This window comes from Branchiostoma belcheri, unplaced genomic scaffold (assembly GCF_001625305.1).
Source record: "Branchiostoma belcheri isolate BF01 breed outbred unplaced genomic scaffold, Haploidv18h27 scaffold2, whole genome shotgun sequence".
Taxonomy (NCBI): Eukaryota; Metazoa; Chordata; class Leptocardii; order Amphioxiformes; family Branchiostomatidae; genus Branchiostoma; species Branchiostoma belcheri.
The window spans coordinates 2715121-2735737 of record NW_017803490.1 but is presented as its reverse complement, the minus strand read 5'-3'; the positions used below and the strand labels follow the sequence as shown (position 1 = coordinate 2735737).

The window sequence follows — 20617 nt, the reverse complement described above, 5'->3', positions numbered from 1 at the left end:
TTTTGGTTCAAGGATGGGGTCATATAGTTCAAGGAAGGTCATGCGATATCTACGTGTATGGCAGTGTGCGTGACTTAACGTTGCAGATGAGGCGCACTGCATACAAAATTGTCCACATAGTACTTACTTTAGGCCACAGCAAGTAATTTTTATGGATGACATCAGCGCGCGCATTAATTTTCGCCTGATTTTGAAAAAAAAAAAGAAATTTTGTTGCCTTCTGACAGTGGTGAACATGCCAAAAGTGGGCAAAGATGTCTGCTGCCATGCCGGAAGGTGGATGACAGATAATTATGAAGAGGGAGACAAGAAAAGGCTCTGATTTAATATTTTCTTTCTTACTTTGATGCAGTGATACGTGATGCTGGCTGTATGTATGTGATGTTCCCACTGAATCAAAACCATTTGTACAATGATTGAGTCAAAATTGTAAAATTTAGAAACCTTGTTTTTTTCGGCCCACCTTGTTTTTTCTCGCCCGCTCGCATTAGATTTGGAGTCCGCGGAGGATGTCATCCATAAAATTTACTTACTGTGAACTTAGTAGAATTAGAGGATTGAAAGTCTTGTCTACTTTGTATGACGTCTTTGCTCCCTGTTCGTGTCAGAGAAGGTCAAGTCAAAACATCATGATTATCCGGGGCAAAATGCGTTTGCTTTTGCTTCTAAGTGCGCTATTAAAGTACATACCTTAGCCCCGACTCCATTACTTTAACAGAATTGGCTGAAACTTGACTACTTTGACACTGGCTTTCCTTGAACTGTACACTTTCACTCTGATGATGATGATGATGACTGGTTTATTTGCAACACGTGCTCAGACATACCGTTGCAGCCTTATCTGGCTGAATTAGGGCATGATACAAATCTATATTCTTAAAATTCATCATATGTCTATACCCTTACAGACAAGTTACCATTACTAATTCATCAAAATCAATTCTACAAATATAGGCTAAAAGACAAGTACTGGTTAAAATTCATTAAATAGCTTTACAATATAAAAGAGACTTATTGATTAAAATCCATTCTACTGATACTATACTATACTAGGCTAAGAGGCGAGGTACTAATGATTAAATTCCATTCAATAATTTTACAGTAAAAGGCAGCGACCTCTGACAGGTCGATGTTCTTGCAAAGTAACGTTGAGCACAGTTCTGGTTCAAGAATGTTGTCATATAGTTCAAGGAAGGTCATGCGATCTACGTGTATTACATACTGTACTTCCTGAATAGCTCCCTTCAATCTGTCCCTAGGAAACAACAAAAAGTAACACTCTTAACTTTCATATTTTGAAAACATGCCACTAGCTTCTCTTCCAGTTCTCATGATATCAATACACCGTTAAGCCTGTCTCCAAGTCATTTTACAACAACAGCTTCTTTCCCCGGACTGCAAAATTATGGAACTCTCTTCCAAACAGTTGCTTTCCGTCCGACTACAATCCACAAAGCTTCAAAATAAAGGTCCACCGCCATCTCCTGACATAACTACATTATACTCACTTTAGTACCTCTAGCTCTATGCCTAGAAGTGGCCAAAATAATTGGCCTTGCATTGAGCGACACCGTTAAAAAATCTTTGTGTCGGCATTTTCAGGTGTATTGACCATACAGGTTTCCGCGAAATCATAAAAAGACAACATAGTAATGCTCCAAATCCCACTTACTACATGTATTAAACCCGATTTATTAAATCCGATTTATCAAACCCGACAGGCGTTTTCCACCAGCTCTTAGCCAGCTCTTTATAGTCGCAAGTTAAGTGCTGAGGTTAAGCATGCACTTTAAAATGCACTTAGAAGAAAACGCAGGCGATATGGATAAATGTATTTCTATCTAGGTCATCTGTTTATTCGATGTAAGTATTCTGACTATATAGCTGATCCAACATCTGTACCATTAATGCATTTACAAACGCTGAAGAATATTATTTTACGGTAACTGATACAACTCATGCAAATGAGTATTTTGTTTAAAATGAAAACTTTTGATCCAACAATAAAAGTTCTCTCGCCCTTCACTCAACCGCGACGGGGGCCGACATCGTCTACAAGATACCTTTGACCCAGTGTTGACGTCACACTTCAAAGAAGCCACGTGACAAACCTCACTGGGTCAGTCTACTGAGGAAGACCAAAGTGACTGGTCGAAAGCTCTAGGCGAGAGAACTTTTTTTGTGTTGGATCAAAAATTTTAACTTTAAATATGTAACTACCAACACAGATGAACTTTCATGATACCTTATTTGCATAATCAATGTGAAACATTTATAGTTCGCCATCGGTAAATGTTGAGTGCTCTGCTACCAGATAATAAGCCGGTTCACAATTGGAACTGTGCGAGCACGGGGTCAAAGGTGAGGTCTTTCTGTCGTGTACACTAGCCTGATACCAGTAACCCCCCGCTCGCGACCTTGCAGCCCACATGAGGAGTTACTAGTCACTACACCACAACAACACTGCATTTGTCGTAACTGGCCTTTTTTTTCATTCCAACATATAATCACAAAACGTGGTGACGGCACACTCAATTTTTTTAAACTTATATATTAATGCCGCCACCAACACAGGGGACAATATAATACTCATTTTCACCTGAGCGAAGTGAGGAAAGTCGTGTAAAGTGCCTTTCCCAAGGGCACAAGGTCGGTGGCATGTCAGGACTCGAGCCCGGGACCTGTTGGTTCCGAGTCGAGCACTCTGCCACTACACCACACGACCCCACGGTTTCCGCCTTGTGACGTCATTCATTCTCAACCAGACAAGCTGATCTGAACACGGCGCACGGTGAGGCACAGCGTTTAACGTTAACGCGAGACAACATTCTGCTTTGGAAGAATATTATGTACATATTCATGAAAGGGCGGAGTATGGGCCACTATATAAGGGTTTGTGAATGACCAGTGTGTGGAAAGCATCGGAAGATCGGGAAGGAATATTACCAAGCCGTTCTTACAAGAACACAAGCAGACATCTGTGACAAACATGCCAGGTGAGACCGACGTTCATTACCATGTATACCCGGGTGTCTAGAACAGATTGTCTAGCCATGCTAACAATGGTACAGTGTAGGTTTTATTTTCTTCGTCTAAATTCCGTATCTGTATGGCCGGTATAACCGTCCTTTGGCGTAGCAGACCAGCTTCGCAGGCACGCGGCGCGGCGGCAGCTGGTTATGTTACACTAAACGACCTGTCAAATCCAACCTTTGTACATCTAACTTTAGATGTTGTTTAAAGCTACGGGTACAACGAGTGCCACTCTAATATAGTTCTAGGGACATGTACACATGATTTTTAACACTTCAATCCTGTGAGTTAAGAAGCCTGGGCTGCTATTTGTAGCTAGCTGCCGTGGTGTGCTACTCTCCAAGCAGAGGCTGTGGGGGAATGATCGTTACCTTTTTATATATGGCCGTTTTTTTTTGTCCTGATCCCCACCAACGTCGGTGGCCGCGGAGCTTCTCTGGCTAATGGATACTGCCTGGCCAATTTGATACTGTCTTTTTGCCACCGAGAGGGATCTGCTTGGAGATTAGTGGTGTGCCGTACCTTCAGCGGTTCAGCAGTCAATCGGGCTCACGGTTATAGAGATCCCGATCACGCACGTACGCCACACGATCGTCGTACAATCGGATGCATTCTTGGGATGGTCGTGCATCCCTTCGGCAAAATTCACCTGTTTTGTTGCGGAAAATGTTGTGTAAGATCCTTGCCAGTGGGTAAAAATTGATTCTGTCACAGTCTGCCTGGAAATCATACGGCACTAAAATATACGACCTACGACGAATTTGTGCATGACCGCACCGTTTCCTAAGCCTGTATCATAAACTGTATATCACTTACTGTACAGGAGGCGCACCCTCAAAACTTGAGGTGGGCCATGTATGTATGTATGTATGTATGTGTGTTTGTATGTTTGTGTGTGTGTGTGTGTGTTTGTGTTCAACTGTGTGTGTTCATGTGTGTGTGTTCGTGTGTGTGTTTGCTTCTGTGTCCGTCAGGAGTTTGCATGCAGTAGAGTAGAGTGGAAGAAAGTGAGGGGAAACATTTATCACACCGCAGATTGACAGGAAGGTCCACCCACACAGTTACTGCAAACCACTTCGGAAACCCACTTTGGGCTCGTCACAACGAGTTAGGTTCGCACAGCCTCTCAGTCTGCAATGCTTCTGTACTAGTACGCCAGGAAATCATGCAATTGTGCCTATAGATTCACAGAGTCATAAATACTCATGGTAGATTTGAAATTCATAATTAAACTTCATTATTAACTGTCTGAAAAGCTGCCAGAAGCCGTCACATGTCATTTGTAGGTTTGGATTCTTGTGTTACGTTGTTCATACAGAATAGTCCTTTGTGACCGGTTCTTACATGTGAAAGGTTTCTGTATATAGTACGTCAGGAAATCATGCAGTTGTGTGTGTGTAGATTCAGAAATACTCATGGTAGATTTGAAATTCATAATTGAACTTCATTATTAACTGTCTTAAAAGCTCCTACAAGCCGTCACATGTCATTTGTAGGTTTGGATTTTTGTGTTACGTTGTTCATACAGAATAGCCCCTTGTGACCGGTTCTTACAACGTAGTCTTAATCTAATTGAAATTCATAATTAAACTTCATTATTAACTGTCTGAAAGGCTCCCATAAGCCGTCACATGTCATTTGTAGGTTTGGATTCTTGTGTTACGCCGTTCATACAGAATAGTCCCCTGTGACCCATCCTCACATGTAAAACGTAGTCTTCCTAATCCCATGAACGTGAGGATATTCAAACTTGAACCAGATCGATACGTCAACGTCCATCCTGCCTGTAAAATAAGCTTCTTGAGTTCCCAGAGATGTGAGCTGTGCCCTTTCCTCTAGTTCCTTGCAGACTTTTTTTAGTAGAATTTGACCTAGTGGAGGTGAACAAATTTGTCAGGGATGGTGGGGAATAGAAGGAATCTTTTTGGTTGCTTGAGCTTTTTTTTAGTAGAATTGGAGACTTTTTTTAGTAGAATTGGAGAGTTTTTTAGTAGAATTGGAGCCTTTTTTTTCAGTAGAATTGGAGGTGTACCAATTTGTCAGAGAGGGAGGGGGAATAGAAGGAATCTTTTTGGTTGTTTGAGCTTTTTTTAGTAGAATTGGAGACTTTTTTAAGTAGAATTGGAGACTTTTTAGTAGAATTGGAGACTTTTTAGTAGAATTGGAGGTGTACCAATTTGTCAGGGAAGGAGGGGGAATAGAAGGAATCTTTTTGGTTGTTTGAGCTTTTTTTAGTAGAATTGGAGACTTTTTTTACTATAATTGGAGGTGTACCAATTTTTTCAGGGAGGGTGGGGGAATAGAAGGAATCTTGTTGGTTGTTTGAGCTTTTTTTAGTAGAATTGGAGACTTTTTAGTAGAATTGGAGGTGTACCAATTTGTCAGGGAGGGTGGGGGAATAGAAGGAATCGTGTTTTTTTTTAGCTTTTGATTGTCGGCATGAGGGAAGGAATAAGTGTCAGACAAAATTTAACAAGACTCAGGTTACATGATGGGAGTTCTGACAAATCCACCACCGGTATCTTCGCAGTATTGTTGGGATGAAATTGCACGACTTCATAGGATTAAATAATAAAGAACGCCGACACTAAAATAATCACGGAAACTATATATTTTTCAAAGTGGGTTACTAGTATTTGTAGACCCCCCTCCCCCTTTCCAACGTTGCTTGAAGATCTGAATATTCAAACTGAAGTGGTAACATCTTTCCCTCATGCTGCAAAACAACCAGAGGGCATAAAATCTGCCGGAAAATTGGTCTAGGTAACCGTGCTATAGTGTATATCTAGTTACACTTCCTCTATGTGTAATACACGGGTTTTAAATGTTAAGGTACTCTAGTCCAGATGCAAGTCTTTTAGTTCTCAGGGAATATACTCCTTTGAATACAAGTTGGACAAGACCAGATTACAAGATATGATCCACTCACTCTGTGATGGACTCCTTACCTATTTGACAAGTATGTAAGTTTTTAACTCATTGCCCGAGGTCTAGCCCTTTATATACGTGACCTCAAGGTTTATTTCCCATCCGAGAGGACGTCCCTAACCGAAGCTTGGTACTCATTTTTTACCTGAGTCGAGCGAGGAAAAAGATGCCCACGTCAAGGATACCAACACTAGGATTCGAACCCAGGACGTTAGATTCTAAAAAAAACACCTTTTTGAAGATTCTATATTTTTGCACTTCGTTTTGCAATCGAAATTTTTCTCCAACGCCGGTGCTCAAATGGTCTTACTTCAACGAATAACATGCATTTTTTGTTAAACGAAATGATTACATGCATACGGCGCAGTTCCATTTCCTTGGTGTCCATCATAACGGTAATCTTCTGTCTGTAGTTCTCTGCACTTTCGTGAAGTTCATACGATCTGTCACAGAAGCTGTCCGCTTGCATTTAAATCTACATCTGTCTGTGCTCTATGAATCAGTATCTTCATACATACATACATACATGATCACACCGTATGTGGCAAAAAAAACATACTTCATTTCCTAGCCTGCTCTTCAAGCGAACCGTAGATGGCTAGAGGCTCTTATGGATTTGTATGAGGAATATCTTTCCTTGTTCGAGGCGACGTTTTGAGTTTTCCATCAGCCAAGGTGGCGCCACTCAGACCTTGACCAAGTGATTTTTTTTTGAAGTGACAAGCGCAAAGAAACTCTCAGAAGGTCTCTAGCTACGCCATTGCGAAAGTGACTGGTTGGATAATGCATTATCCGACCATGTTTTTGGCACGTTGTTTCTGTGCGGTGGGTGTTTTACAAGGTAGCATGGTTCTGGATAAAGCACGGTTCGGGATACGCGTAGACTATCCAGAAAATCACCTGAGCGTTGTCCTGGATAAGGCACGGTTTTGGATACAACAATGCTATAGCAGAGTTTGGGAACCCCTATTTCAGTACCAAGGACATCGCCGGCGGACTCACCGCCACTGTGCTCGGGACACAGCTGGCTAGGAGCGGCGGGCGTACGGCATGACATGCCCCGGAAGGCTTGTGTGTGCCTGGGAGAAGCCACAGCGATGCCCCATACAGGAAGGCAAGGGGATGGGTTGAGGTGTGAGGTGTGGGAGGGCAACACACCGCAGCACGCACGGTGGGATGCCTTATTTTCTAGCGGACACGAATTTCAGTTCGCCGGGAGACCGATCCTGATGATCGGAGTCGTTCTATACACACGGGTTCACTGCACTCAAAGTTTATTATACACTTAGAGTTTCACAATACTTGACTGTCAATCACAATTAGCAGTTCGACCAATTAGAGAATGCCAGAGTCATCATTACCATGATGTTGGGCATTAAGGAGAAGAAGAACTACCAGTATTGGCTACAAGGCATCAAGGGATACTTAGTATTTAAATATATTCATTACGCACTATCCATAGGTTGTACAATAAGACCACGGCTCAGACCTGAGGCATCTCTTGGTAAATTACATGGTGAAGTTTAGACCCCGCCGAGCTTTTTATCTTTGACGTTATACAACTAAACCCATTATTATTATATACCGGGTTCTACCTGGTGGGCATAGAATCAGAACCAGGTATATCATCAAAACATCAAATGCAATCAGAAGTCTAGAACCCTGAGTATAGTTCAAGAAAAAAGCTTAAAAACTGAAGTAGGGTCTGCGAAGGACCTCAGACAAATTTTACCTCAACACCATGATTTGCCATGTTTTAGGATTTGATGGATTTTTACTTCAGACGAAACCTGTCCTGTCAGTAATTGAGGTTATTCTTCACAGCACTTTCAAACGTGCTACAAGGTTTATTTTTACGTGGACACTTTTCATCTAGTGACCTTACCGAGGCCATGGAAGTTAATATATAACTAAACCCTGTCTGATTATATACCACGGTCTGCCTGGTCGACATAGAATCAGAACCAGGTATATCATCAAAACATCAAATGCAATCAGAAGTCTAGAACCCCGAACAAACGTCAAGAAAAAAACTTAAAAGCTGACGCAGGGTCTGCAAAGGACCTCAGACAAATTTTACCTCAACACACCATGATTTTCCATGTTCTGATTTGATGAATTTTTACTTCAGACGAAGTCTGTCCTGTCAGTAATTGAGGTTATTCTTCACAGCACTTTCAGACGTGCTACAAGGTTTATTATTATGGACACTTTTCATCTAGTGACCTTGCCGAGGCAATGGAAGTTAATATATAACTAAACCTTGTCTGATTATATACCAGGGTCTGCCTGGCGGGTATAGAATCAGAACCAGGTATATCATCAAAACATCAACTGCAATCAGAAGTCTAGAAACCACGAGTATACTTCAAGAAAAAAACTTAAAAACCGAAGTAGGGTCTGCGAAGGTCCCCAGACAAATTTTACCTCAACACCATGATTAACCATGTTATTCTTATTTGATGGATTTTTACTTCAGACGAAATCTGTCCTGTCAGTAATTGAGGTTATTCTTCACAGCACTTTCAGACGTGCTACAAGGTTTATTACTATGTGGACACTTTTCATAGATCTGGTGACTTTGCCGAGGCCATGGAAGTTAATATATAACTAAACCCTGTCTGATTACTAGTATATACAGGGTCTGCTTGGGCATAGAATCAGAACCTGGTATATCATCAAAACATCAAATGCAATCAGAAGTCTAGAACCCCGAGTATACTTCAAGAAAAAAGCTTAAAAACTGAAGTAGGGTCTGCGAAGGACCCCAGACAAATTTTACCTCAGCACCATGATTTGCCATGTTTTATGATTTGATAGATTGTGACCTTACCGAGGCAATGGAAGTTATTTTCAAGACATAATTTTGTGTCTGGAGAAATATGACTTCAATCTCGCCGGTCCTTCATACTTCCATTACCACACACGCCAAGACCACTAAATTTATTCTCAATACATTTTTCTGTGACCAGAGACTGAATTCAATCTAGTCGGTCCTTCATAGTTCCATTACCACACATGCCGAGGCCACAGAAGTTAATCTCAATACATTTTTCTCAATGTCTGGAGCGTGAATTCAATCTTTGTGGTCGCTGATAGTTCCATTAGAGTTTCTACTGCCTCAATAGTACAGATAGCCTGGATACCAGACCCCGGTGCGACACGATATTCCCTTCGGTAGGGGGAAGCTACAAGCCCGGTCCAAGAGTTGGCTCCCTGGGTCTAATTTATCTCTCGCACTAGCTGGCCCATGCGAGGTCCTAACTGAGTGGAGTCTGTGGTAAAATTTCCCTGAGGACCTGCTAGCCATTTTGCCTAGGAGTTAGCCTGTATACTCGCCCTGGTAACAGTCTGGTACCCAGGCTAGCTCTGGAGCTATAGCTAGCCTGTCAATATTGGCCCTGGCAAAAGTCTGGCACCCAGGCTAGCCATTTTGCCTAGGAGCTAGCCTGTATACTCGCCCTCGCAACAGTCTGGCACCCAGGCTATAGTACAGCTTGTTTGCTATTCCGTGTTTTGATTAGAACCCTAACAAGTGACCAGAGAATTTCAAGAAGGTATGGATGGATTGTCAGGAAACTTAGTAAGTCGGTACGCCTGAAGAGACCTCAAAATTGTGGCTTGTTTTATTGTTGTGAATTTCTCACTGATTGGATGATATTTCCCTTTGTTCCGTACACCAGGTCACCAGTACAGGTACATGTACGCTATCCTGGGCTGTGTACTGCTGCTGGTCTCACCAGGACCGTGTGTGGACAGTATGGAGGTCCGTACGGATGGTGAGAGGGAGTTCAACAACACAAACACGACGACAACAGGCGTACCGCCCATAGAGGTTAGTACATTTGATAGCCTAGGCCGTATCCAGTAGTCGTTACCTACGTATAGGGTAACCTCCAATTCACAAAAATTCTATATACTAAATACAGGCAGGTGTTATGGTTACCTTCCAGGAGGAAAACATTTTCTTTTTGCTCAGTTTCTTCTTCTTAAACAAATAAAGTCAATGATCTGGACCAGCCGTCTGTTACTATAGCAACTGGTGCTGTAACAGACACCTTGTGGTGCAGGGTTACATTTTGAAGCAGGGTAAGAGTTGAAGGGGCTGGTCACCAACATATATATGAATGTGTTTGAGTAACAATAAAGGCCAATAAACAGAGCAATAGTTTGGTAAAGTAGAACACGTAAAGGTACACATCATGCATTTGCGTTGCAAATGTTACCTCTTTAGTATTTATTCTCTGATTCCTCTTCGTATTTTTAGGCTAGATTATTAGTTTTCAAATGCCACCTTAATACCGTCTCATCCCAGGTGACTGCCTACCTGATGCCGACCATCAGTGCAATGGTGTTCCTGGTGGGTCTGACCGGCAACTCGCTGGTGATCTACATCGTGGCGCGGTACAGAGAGATGCACACCGTCACTAACTACTACATCTCCAACCTGGCCGTCACCGACCTGGCGTTCCTCACCTGCTGTCTGCCCTTCAGCGCCGCCAACTACGTCACGTTCGAGTGGAGACTGGGCCTGTTCACCTGCAAGTTTGTCAGCTACATGATGCAGGTGGGTTCACTTCCGGGACGGAAGTACTGTTTTGGGTGGGGCTGGTTTGGGAGGGGGGGTATTGTTCTATTGTTCTATGACTGTTCTCAGAAGCGAATATTTCTGTCCATAGAAGCCCCTATTACTGTGCTTAGAAGGCCATATTACTGCCCTTAGCAAGCCCTATTACTGTCCTTAGAACCCCCCCCCCATTACTGTCCATAGCAAGCCCTATACTATTACTGTCCTTGGAAGCCCCTATTGTTGTCCTTAGCAAACCTTGTTACTGTCCCTAAAAGCCCTTTTACTATCCTCAGACGCACCGTGTCAGAAGCCCCTTGTTACTGTCCGTCTGAGCCCTATTACTGTCCCTAGAAGGCCCTATCACCTTAATAGCAAGCTCTATTACTATCATTAGAAGTCCCTATTACTGTCCTTAGCAAGTCCCATTACTTTGCCCACCGTCAGGTGACGGTCCAGGCGACGTGCCTGACGCTGGCGGTGCTCAGTGTTGACCGGTACTGCGCCATCGTCCACCCGGTCTCCTCCATGGCCTTCAGGACCAAGAAGGTCGCCAAGATCCTCTGCGCATCCGTGTGGGCAGGTATGGGTGGAAGAACGTCATTCCTGTGTCTGAACATTTGTGGTCTGTGTGCTTAATTACTGGTGATTTACAGGTGGTAGATCTGAATACTTTTTGTTGCTGGTTGTCATGTGCTTGCATCACTGCAACCTACATGCTTTTATTAAGTTTACTTTCGCAGAAGGAAAACATATTGTTTTTGCTCTGTTTCTTCTTCTTCTTTTCCAAACAAAAAAGGTCAATGACCTGTACCAGACGTCTGTCACCATGGTAACTAGTGTTGGGATACATCATGTTGCAATTTCATAGCAGGAGAGATCTGGACTCCTGTCACCGTATATATGAATGTGTTTGAGGAAGAATTAACAGAGCAGACAATATACGAAGGTAAACAATATGTATTTGCTTAGCAAGTGTTACGTTACTTTTCTAGTTATCTAACTTTTGATCTCTTTTCAGCGTCCGCCCTTCTGGGTATCCCGGTAGCGATGAACTACGAGCTTGTGGAGAAGGCGTACTACGGGCGGCGGACCTACTGCCAGGAGGTGTGGGTGTCTGAGTCCGGGCAGCGCGGGTACATGCTGTACACCGTCCTGCTGGCGTACGTCCTGCCGCTGGCCTGCTGCGGAGCCTGCGGCGTGCTCATCATCCGCCGCCTGCTGACCCGCATGGCCCGGGCCCCTGCCCAGCAGCCCAACCAGGCCCGGCAGACCCGGCGTACCACCTGCATCATCGTCAGCGTGGTGGTCATTTTCGCCCTCTCCTGGCTCCCTAACCATGCTATCAACCTCTGGCGCGTCTTCAACCTAGATGAAGAGATAACAGACGCTATCAGCGCACTCAAAACTGCAGCTCTCATCCTCTCCTACTCCAACTCTGCTGTCAATCCTTTCGTCTACACCCTGATTGGTGAAAATTACCGCAACTACTTGAAGAAGGCCGTTCGGTGCTCTAGAAAATCTCATCTGGAGTCACGGTCCGTTACCTTCACGTCTAAGAGATGCTCGTACTTGAGCAGTTCTAATAAGAAAAAGGCGACTGTCACCCTCACTAGTGTTCGTTTTGCACAAGGCAGTAAGCCAATGATAACATCTTGTCTGGCGTCAGAACCTGTCCAAGGTTCGTTACATGATGTAGAGTACGGTGGTGATACATGTATGTAATACCTTGTAGTGTGTATTTTGATTTCAAGATTTGATCTATATCATACTAGGCTACGCACATGTACAAAGTATGAAAAAATAAGCCTAATAACGTCACTGTATATATTTCAGCATAAATATGCGATTTTACATTTTTCAGCCCACCTATCTTCTCAGTAACAACAAAAACAACGCTACATGTAAATACGTGCGGTCACTGGTTACAATTAAAGACTTTCACACCACTTTTATGTAGATCTAATGGTACTAGTATTTATTGTATTGTATTATTTATTCCCACATAAATGATAAAAAACCATACAAGGTCAGATACACAAGTAGAGTGTGCTTCATTACTACGTGGTAGGGATAGAGGGAAATGGATAGAGCGATAGGGATAGAGGGATGGGAATAGAGGGATAGGGATAGAGGGATGGGGATAGAGGGATAGGGATAGAGGGATGGGGATAGAGGGAGGGGACAAGGATAGAGGGATGGGGATATGGGGATAGAGATAGAGGGATAAGGATATAGGGATAGGGACAGGCATATATTCTTTTGTGGTAAGGACAGTACTAAATCAGTGGATTTCATGGGCGTCCTTATTATATATAATATATCATATAAGCCTTACATATAACGTTACATTCTTTTGTTAATAATTCTCTGGAATCCTGGAATGGCTTTTTTCTTAGGATAAGACTGCCATTGGGTACAGAATATGAGCAATATGATCAGTCGTAAAGGTTAATGTCATTTGGCGAAGGTATGAGATCGTTGAACTCTAGCGACAACGGATGTGGTGCATGTCTGATATCAGCCGCTAGGTGTCGCTTTGCGCATGCTCTATCCAGCGGTGGCCATCTTGTAAGCCGGGTGAATAGCGTGGGGTTTTGTTCGGAAAATCTCGGCATTTAAACCGCCGAGAGAAACATATTTCTCGTTTTTCTTTCTATATCATGAGGTAAGTATGTCTATAGACGCTGTTGCTTTCGTTTTACTTGTAGAAGTGACTCTAAATTGATTGCAAACGACCATTTTTAGATGAATGATTGTGGCAAAGGGGTGGGAGGGGGGCACATGCTTTGTTTGCTACACTCTGCTACAAGCAAAACTGAAGTGAAGGCTCAGTTTTGTGTACATCAGGGTTTTCTTCATCAGATTAACTGAAAAATGTATGAACGGGTGTCTAGAAAATTTCGTCTGTATAAGTCTTTGCCTACGAGAGAAAATGATCATAATTTTTGGAAAGATCCGGATGTAGCCATAATAAATTTGTAGGATAGGATCTATGAGATCTTTATAATTTTGCACGAGATATGTACATTTATCTGTGTTTTTCCTTTTCATTTTATAAGGATGGGACTCTAGATGGATAATAGAAATTCCTTCAAAAGAATAGAACTGTAAATGCATAATTTTATGCAGTGGTTATATTTCATAGTTTCTGGCTGAAGCAAATTATTTTGTAGCCTGGGTGCCATCCGAATTTGTAACGGCTCCCCCGATTTTTTCGGGGGAGCCGTTACAAATTCGGATGGCACCCAGGCTAATTATTTTGCAGTACAAAATACAAATTATATAAATTTTCTGGTGTTATAATTTTGTAATAAAAGGTCACCATGATTTACTGTAAATGATTCCAAATCAAGTAACATTTGTTTTTTGTTTATTCTCATATACAGTACATGTGTAAAAATTATCAGGGATCTCCCCAGAAATTTAGGACAGAATGGAGGAGGGTGCGAAATATCGGTAAATTTGACCAAAGAACCCTGGAAAAGGGTGTAAAAACACTAGTTTTGAAAATTAACAGGGTGGAGCTGAGATAAGGACTGGGTGGAGGAGCTCCACTGCTCCATTGTTTAGGGAGGTCCCTGAATTATATTATGGATAACGATAACAGAAAAATATTGGAAGCCAGATTTTTTCGTGGGCCTTCTCTTGAACATACAAAATGCAGAACAAGAGAATGTTAGTGTTGTATAGTGTTGTTGTCGACTGTTGATTAGCGTGCTTGTCTCTCATGTTCAGGGATGCCCGCGGTCGTGGCGGCATGAGAGGACGTGGACGCGCGATGCCCTACAAGGGACAACCTCCGTAAGTCACTATAGAGGGTTTGCATGGGGGGTCCCGTTATGATCTACAGAAAAGGGCATGCAGGCCTGGCCCCCATTACAGTCTCTCATGGTCTAACCACACAGTAACCAGTGTTCTACTTCTAGCCAGCGACTATCTTTCTGTCATTTCACAGAATTTTATCGCTCATGATGGACAAAAATTTGGCCCAACCCATCATCTGAGTTTGTTAGACAAAAATCTGCAGGTAAAGATATGGCAAGAGATCTAGATGTCACTAAAGCTAATAGTCTATATAGACAGAAAGAGCCCAAGATAGCTAGTCTACCAACAAAATTTACCTCCAAAATGTAATGAATTAAAATACATTGTACTAAATGTTTCACAGGGTCAAGATTTCTAAATTTTCCTGGTAGTTCAGTCATTCAAATCAAAAGCCACTTCTCTCATCAAACAGCTTACTTTCAAGCACTAATTTTCAGCAAAATTTAACAATGCTGTGTGTTTTTTTTAAAGTAAGCAATGTCATGTGTTTTTTTCTTTCCCCACAGCTTCCGTACCTTCATCCCACATGTGCCCTTTGACCTGGTGCAGTGTGAGGTCGCCTTCCCCAGGGTCAAACCTGCGCCTGATGAGACACACTTCACAGAGGTACACCATTTGTCAGCTTACAGTCTAGTGTCTAGCTTACAGTCAAAATACTACCTGTATTATGCAGTTTAGTTCAGTAAAATTGGAGCTGTGCAGGACAGTATTTCTGATGTCTACCTGCACCTAACCTGCACTGTTATTGCAAAATCTGTGCTGCAAAATGAAGACAAAATTGCCATTGGGCATTGTCAAGTGTCTGCCTCCATGTTATGTGGCCACAGTTTTGCCCAAACAACATTGCAAGGTTGCTAATATGCCATGGGTTTAGGTCCGGACTTACGAGTCTGGAACTGAACCTAAACCTCTGGACTTGAATCCGGACCTGAACCTAAAAGTGGGTTTAGGTACACAGCACTAACTGTATGCTGTCTTTCTGACAGGCGCTGTTAAAGCGTAACCAGGACCTGACACCCACCACGGCTGAGCAGTCAGCTGTTCTCAACCTGGTCACCAAGATCAACAACGTTCTGGACAACCTGATCGTGGCACCGGGGAGCTTCGAGGTAACGGTGTGTCCATCTTCAATTTATTTTGAGTTCTGGTGAGATTTTGGTTTGAAATTTTAGAGTGGTTTTTGGTTGAAGTGGTGACTGGTTTTGCATGGTGACAGAGCATCCGGAGTTCCTATTGGACTGATTTTTACAATGATAAAGAATCCTAAGTTCCTATTGGACTGATTTTCATAGTGATAAAGAATCCTGAGCTCCTATTGGATTGATTTTCATAGTGATAAAGAGTCCTGAGCTCCTTTTGGACTGAGTTTTATAGTGATTAAGAATCCTGAGCTCCTATTGGATTGATTTTCATAGTGATAAAGAATCCTGAGCCCCTATTGGACTGATTTTCATAGTGATAAAGGATCCTGAGCTCCTATTGGACTGATTTTCATAGTGATAAAGGATCCTGAGCTCCTATTGGACTGATTTTCATAGTGATAAAGGATCCTGAGCTGCTATTGGTAGTTGAGGGAATGGTTCTCTTGAGTTCTCTTGAGAGGCTTGTTGTATCCCAGTTGCTATTGTCTAAAGTACATACATGTATGTTGCAGCATATAGAGGAGGTCCGTCAGGTGGGCTCCCACAAGAAGGGGACCATGATGGCAGGACACAACGTCGCAGACATTGTCGTTATCCTGAAGATTCTGCCTACAAGTAAGTACTACTGTAGATAAACATTCAGTGTCAAACTGGGCATATGTGGTGTACTGTGTTCAGTTGTTGTTTGTTAATGTTTTTCACAACTACAGAATACCAACCACTAAGTATCCGATACCAGCCCAGAAAATAACAAGAAACAGTCATGCCTTCAAATATCACTTCAGAGTTATCAACCAAGGTGTTCAAAAAAGCATGTAGAAGAGCTAAAATAATCATAATCCTAGATTGTAATTTGTACAGAGGAAAATGAAGGTCAATTTTGGATGAGATTTAAAAGTTTTCCTTCATTGTTTTGTGTGAGGCTTATTTTTGCACTGGTAAACTCTGTATACCTGTTCTTGTCAAGAATCATTGATGATGTAACATTTGTATCATGTTTTCCAGGAGAGGCTGTGCAGGGACTGGGGAAGAAAGTGGTGGAAGAAGTGCGAAATGCCGACCCAAAAGAGGGTGATTGTATGATATGATTATGAAAATTTTGATGATCAATTTAAAGGATGTTTTTCTTCTTTACATCAAAACATAAGCATTTTAATGACTCACGTAGTCAAAGAATATATTTTGCAAGTTGGAAGCTCCAAAATATCTAGATTTTTTCTATTGTTGACTGATAACAAAAATTTATGTTGTTGTTGCCTTTGAATTGAATTTTTAATGCAGTCCTAAATGTAGAGTGTTGTAACATGATATACATGTACATATTGTCAACTACAAATGCATAGTAATAACAAACAAGTTATGTCTTCAAGTTTCAGAATGCTGCCCCAAATGTGACTTTTATATAATAGTTTGTATTTTTTTCCTACAGTTCTAACAATGTTGCCCAATGAGTCTGGGTTTGAGGTTAGTTCTGCAGAGGCCACAGTTAAAGTCCTGGTGACCACCATCCCACCAAACCTGCGCAAACTGGACCCAGAGATACACCGTACGTATGAAAAGCACCCCCTTCTGATTCATTTCAGAAGTGCAGTATTCTAATAGTATAAAGGCTTGTCTGCAATATTTGCAATTAGCTTCTGGTATGTTCTTTTCATTCTAACAGTTGATATTAGATTTGCAGGGCTAATATCAGTTTTTTAAAACATTTTAAACTGACAATATCTATGTTATGACTGTACATAAATTTTCCCTATATTGTGTTTTCTTGCAGTGGATGCTAAGACTCTACAGATGAACCTAGCTGCCATTCGACATGCCAGGTGGTTTGAGGAAAATGCCTTCCACTCCACGTAAGTTAGAAATTTCTTCCTTGACAAGTGTAGTATGAAAACAATGCCACATTGGTACATGTGTTCATTAACTTAAGTTCAAAATAATTAGGGAAACTTTTTAATTATACATTTTGGATGTGATTGTCTGTGTTTTGACAAATGCAGGCAGGGCTATCGGATTGGTCACAAAATGTACATGGTACTTGCATGTTCCATTGAAGGTAAAAATGTTTCTTTCTTTGCCATCTTCAGCATTAAGGTTCTGATCCGTCTGCTGAAGGATCTCCACAGCCGGTTCTCGGGACTCGAACCCCTGACCCCCTGGATCATCGACCTGTTGGTATGTACCCTCTTTCACCTTTACAAGCTGTGGAAAATGCAGCCTTTAGGGAAACATTTTGTTTTTGTTATGTTTCTTCTTCTTCTCCAAACAAATAAGGTCAATGACCTGAACCAGATGTCTGTCACCATGGGAACTAGTGTTGGGTTACATCATGTTGCAATTTTATAGCAGGAGGGATTTAGACTCCTGTTACCATATCTATGAATGTGTTTGAGCAAGAATTAACAGAGCAGACAATATGGGAAGGTAAACATTATGCATTTTGCTTTGCAAATGTTACCTTTCTAGTTCTAACTTTATTCATCTTCATCATCTCATGTTTAGGCTCACTACGCGATCATGAACAACCCTAACCGCCAGCCGCTCCCGATCAACGTTGCGTTCCGGCGCTGTCTCCAACTGCTGGCCGCCGGGTTCTTCCTGCCGGGGTCGGTCGGAATCACCGACCCCTGCGAGGGGGGAAACGTCAGGGTTCACACCGTCATGACTCTAGAACAACAGGTAGGAACTTCTGTACCAAACTTTAAAAAAAAACATGAAAAGTTATGCTGTGCCAAGTTAACACCTGTCACATATGGATTTAAATGTACACATGGATTTTTTTATTTGCTGCAAGTACACGTATACACATAAAAGAAACAATGGCTATCTATGGTTTTTGAACAGTTTTAAGTATGATCCATACCTCCCAAATTCTGAGTGGTGCAGGTAAAACTTTTCTGGTGCAGGTAATTTTCACTGTTACCCGCAACAATGCAGGTATGCAGAAAGAATTATTTCTAGCCCTGACGGTTAGCACAAGGTAAATGTTGCCTTCCATGTAAAACTGAGTCTTTTCCATCCATGACTGTCTCAGGACCAGGTGTGCTACACAGCCCAGACCCTGCTGCGAGTTCTCAGTCATGGGGGATACAAGAAGATCCTGGGCATGGAAGGAGACTCAAGTGAGTTACTGTAGAGATGTTATTTGTTCTTATTACCTATGGGTACAGTCTGGTATTGTTTAGGTAGTATCTGTTAGTGTGCGGTTGGTTGGTTGGTTGGTTGTGTCAGATTTGAATGCAGTAGAACGTCAGAAAGGTTGTGCTTTTGTACCTTTGCCAAGAAGGTTGTTTTCAGTAATGTTGTGGATGGATTTTTGTGATATTTGGTATGCGGGTAGGTGTTGGCAAAACAAAGGACATATTTGATTGTAGATTTCTAGATGCTTTCTGCAGTAATGCAGTGGAAGTTTTAATATCTTTACATATAGTTTTTCTTTCCTCCCATTTTGTACCTCACCAGGCATAGCTACAGAGATGTCTGTGTGGGAAGGGGTTGTGGTCACGCCGTCAGAGAAGGCATATGAGAAGCCACCAGAGAAACCCGAGGGGGAAGGGGAGGGGGAAGGAGAGGGGGTAGAGGAAGCCATGGAAGCCCAGGATGTATCAGCATGAAGTGTAAGTGACACTTTAATTTGATTGAATTGTTTTGCCAGAATATCATGGAAGTTCATCTGTGTTGGTAGTAATCATAGTACCTTTTTTAACTCTATTCTAACACAAAGAGAACACACGGATCACATTTGTAACTGTAACTTTTGTGAGTTTACATTTGGAAGTCATTAGTCATTGATTATCCCAATGTAGGCGACATTGGTTGTTGAAAATTTGGTCCCTGTATTCTCTTTGCCTTTATGTTTATCTCTTGAGTCTGACCTTTTGACCTCGTCATTCTGCCTGTCAATCTAACCCCCACCCACCCACATGCTGTCAACCTACTAGTACTCTGAATAAAAATACACACAGGAGCCATCCAAAACTGTATCCAGAAGTAACTAACTGATACTCTGTTCTTGTTTTTCAGATATAAGAAGACTGGAGTCATGCCATTCCACTGTCTGGTTACTGGTAGAAGTAGAGATGTATAGTACCTGGTAGTTACTTTTCCCACAAAAAAATCAGTGAGTACTATTGTGTTCAACTTGTTAAAAGTTGGCACAGGTTTTTTACTTGAACAAAGAAGAAAACATTTCGCACTCAAATTTTGTTAAACTTTGAAGCAACTGTCTGTCGTAGTCTTTTTGTATGTTGATGAAAGTAATTGTGGGTGTCAAGGAAAATGGAGCTGGGTTGAAAACTTTTATATAGCTTTTGCTTTAAATCTGTCATTTGTACAGCATTGTATGATGCCTGTTTACGATTCAACCACAAGTACAAACTCAATAGCTGCTGTAAGACCATGTTGGCTAGATGCACATCATTGGGGTTCACTGCCCTTCTCTCATTAAAAATACTGAAATTGTCTGTTGACAATTTTACTTAGCGTAACATACATTTTTGTAGTAGGCAAGAAAACAAAGATCTCATATCTACATGGAATGTTGAGACTTGGTTCATTATTGTGAATTTCTCATACTTCCATACTTTGAAGCTGCGCTGCAGTGCCGTACATACATTTACCTGCTTGGAGGCCCATTATCGAACTTGACCTTCGTGTTTGCTGCCCCTACTTATCCACTTAATATCATGAGCAACCATCCATAACTTCTCGAGTTATGTTGTACACAAAAGCACACGGTCTGCTGCAGCAATGTAGGAACACGGCACATGAACCATTTTCGAAATTGATCCTCGTTTCCACAACAGCTACTCACCGACCATATAGAATTAAGATCCATTCACAGCTTCTCGATTTCTGCTATACACAAACAGCAAATGCATAAAGAGCCTGCTGTAGCATCGTTGGAAAACCCCAGGTGAACCATTTTCAAACTTCACCTTTGTATTCAAAACCACTACTTACCTACCAAATATCATGAAGATCAGTCCACAGCTTCTCGAGTTATGCTGTTATACAGACAGTCATACAGACCCACACCACACCATTGAACATACCCTTCTGATGAAGGCAATGATAAAGAATTATCATATTTCCTACAAATACACATCCATACATTCAAGAA

General features: G+C 41.9%; 2 protein-coding genes across 5 annotated transcripts; both read left to right on the top strand.

Annotated features, from left to right (window-relative positions):
• The first annotated feature begins 2989 nt into the window (after positions 1-2989).
• LOC109468385 (G-protein coupled receptor 54-like) lies at positions 2990-12326 on the top strand. Its single transcript, XM_019766634.1, has 5 exons — positions 2990-2996; positions 9645-9796; positions 10277-10528; positions 10976-11111; positions 11550-12326. The coding sequence occupies exons 1-5, from the start codon at positions 2990-2992 to the stop codon at positions 12251-12253; spliced, it is 1251 nt and encodes a 416-aa protein (XP_019622193.1). The 3' UTR covers positions 12254-12326.
• Positions 12327-13067: 741 nt separating this feature from the next.
• On the top strand, positions 13068-19606 carry LOC109468969 (interleukin enhancer-binding factor 2 homolog). Of its 4 annotated transcripts, none has more exons than XM_019767349.1 (13): positions 13068-13196; positions 14267-14332; positions 14863-14962; positions 15343-15465; positions 16011-16113; positions 16504-16569; positions 16928-17044; positions 17270-17348; positions 17583-17670; positions 17998-18174; positions 18530-18617; positions 18958-19112; positions 19519-19606. In XM_019767349.1, the coding sequence occupies exons 1-12, from the start codon at positions 13192-13194 to the stop codon at positions 19107-19109; spliced, it is 1164 nt and encodes a 387-aa protein (XP_019622908.1). In that variant the 5' UTR covers positions 13068-13191; the 3' UTR covers positions 19110-19112; positions 19519-19606. The 4 variants fall into 4 exon arrangements, with proteins under 4 accessions (XP_019622908.1, XP_019622907.1, XP_019622906.1 ...); XM_019767348.1 differs by having other exon boundaries at positions 16504-16575; XM_019767347.1 differs by having other exon boundaries at positions 15343-15471.
• The last annotated feature ends 1011 nt before the right edge of the window (positions 19607-20617 follow it).

What these genes read in the sequence shown, in the direction of transcription:
- LOC109468385 (XM_019766634.1), top strand. An exon ending in CAGGCGTACCGCCCATAGAG is followed by an intron (nt 9,797 to 10,276) that starts GTTAGTACATTT and finishes GTCTCATCCCAG; the next exon opens with GTGACTGCCTACCTGATGCC. An exon ending in TTGTCAGCTACATGATGCAG is followed by an intron (nt 10,529 to 10,975) that starts GTGGGTTCACTT and finishes GCCCACCGTCAG; the next exon opens with GTGACGGTCCAGGCGACGTG.
- LOC109468969 (XM_019767346.1), top strand. An exon ending in CCTGAAGATTCTGCCTACAA is followed by an intron (nt 16,114 to 16,503) that starts GTAAGTACTACT and finishes CATGTTTTCCAG; the next exon opens with GAGAGGCTGTGCAGGGACTG. An exon ending in CCTGGATCATCGACCTGTTG is followed by an intron (nt 17,671 to 17,997) that starts GTATGTACCCTC and finishes TCTCATGTTTAG; the next exon opens with GCTCACTACGCGATCATGAA.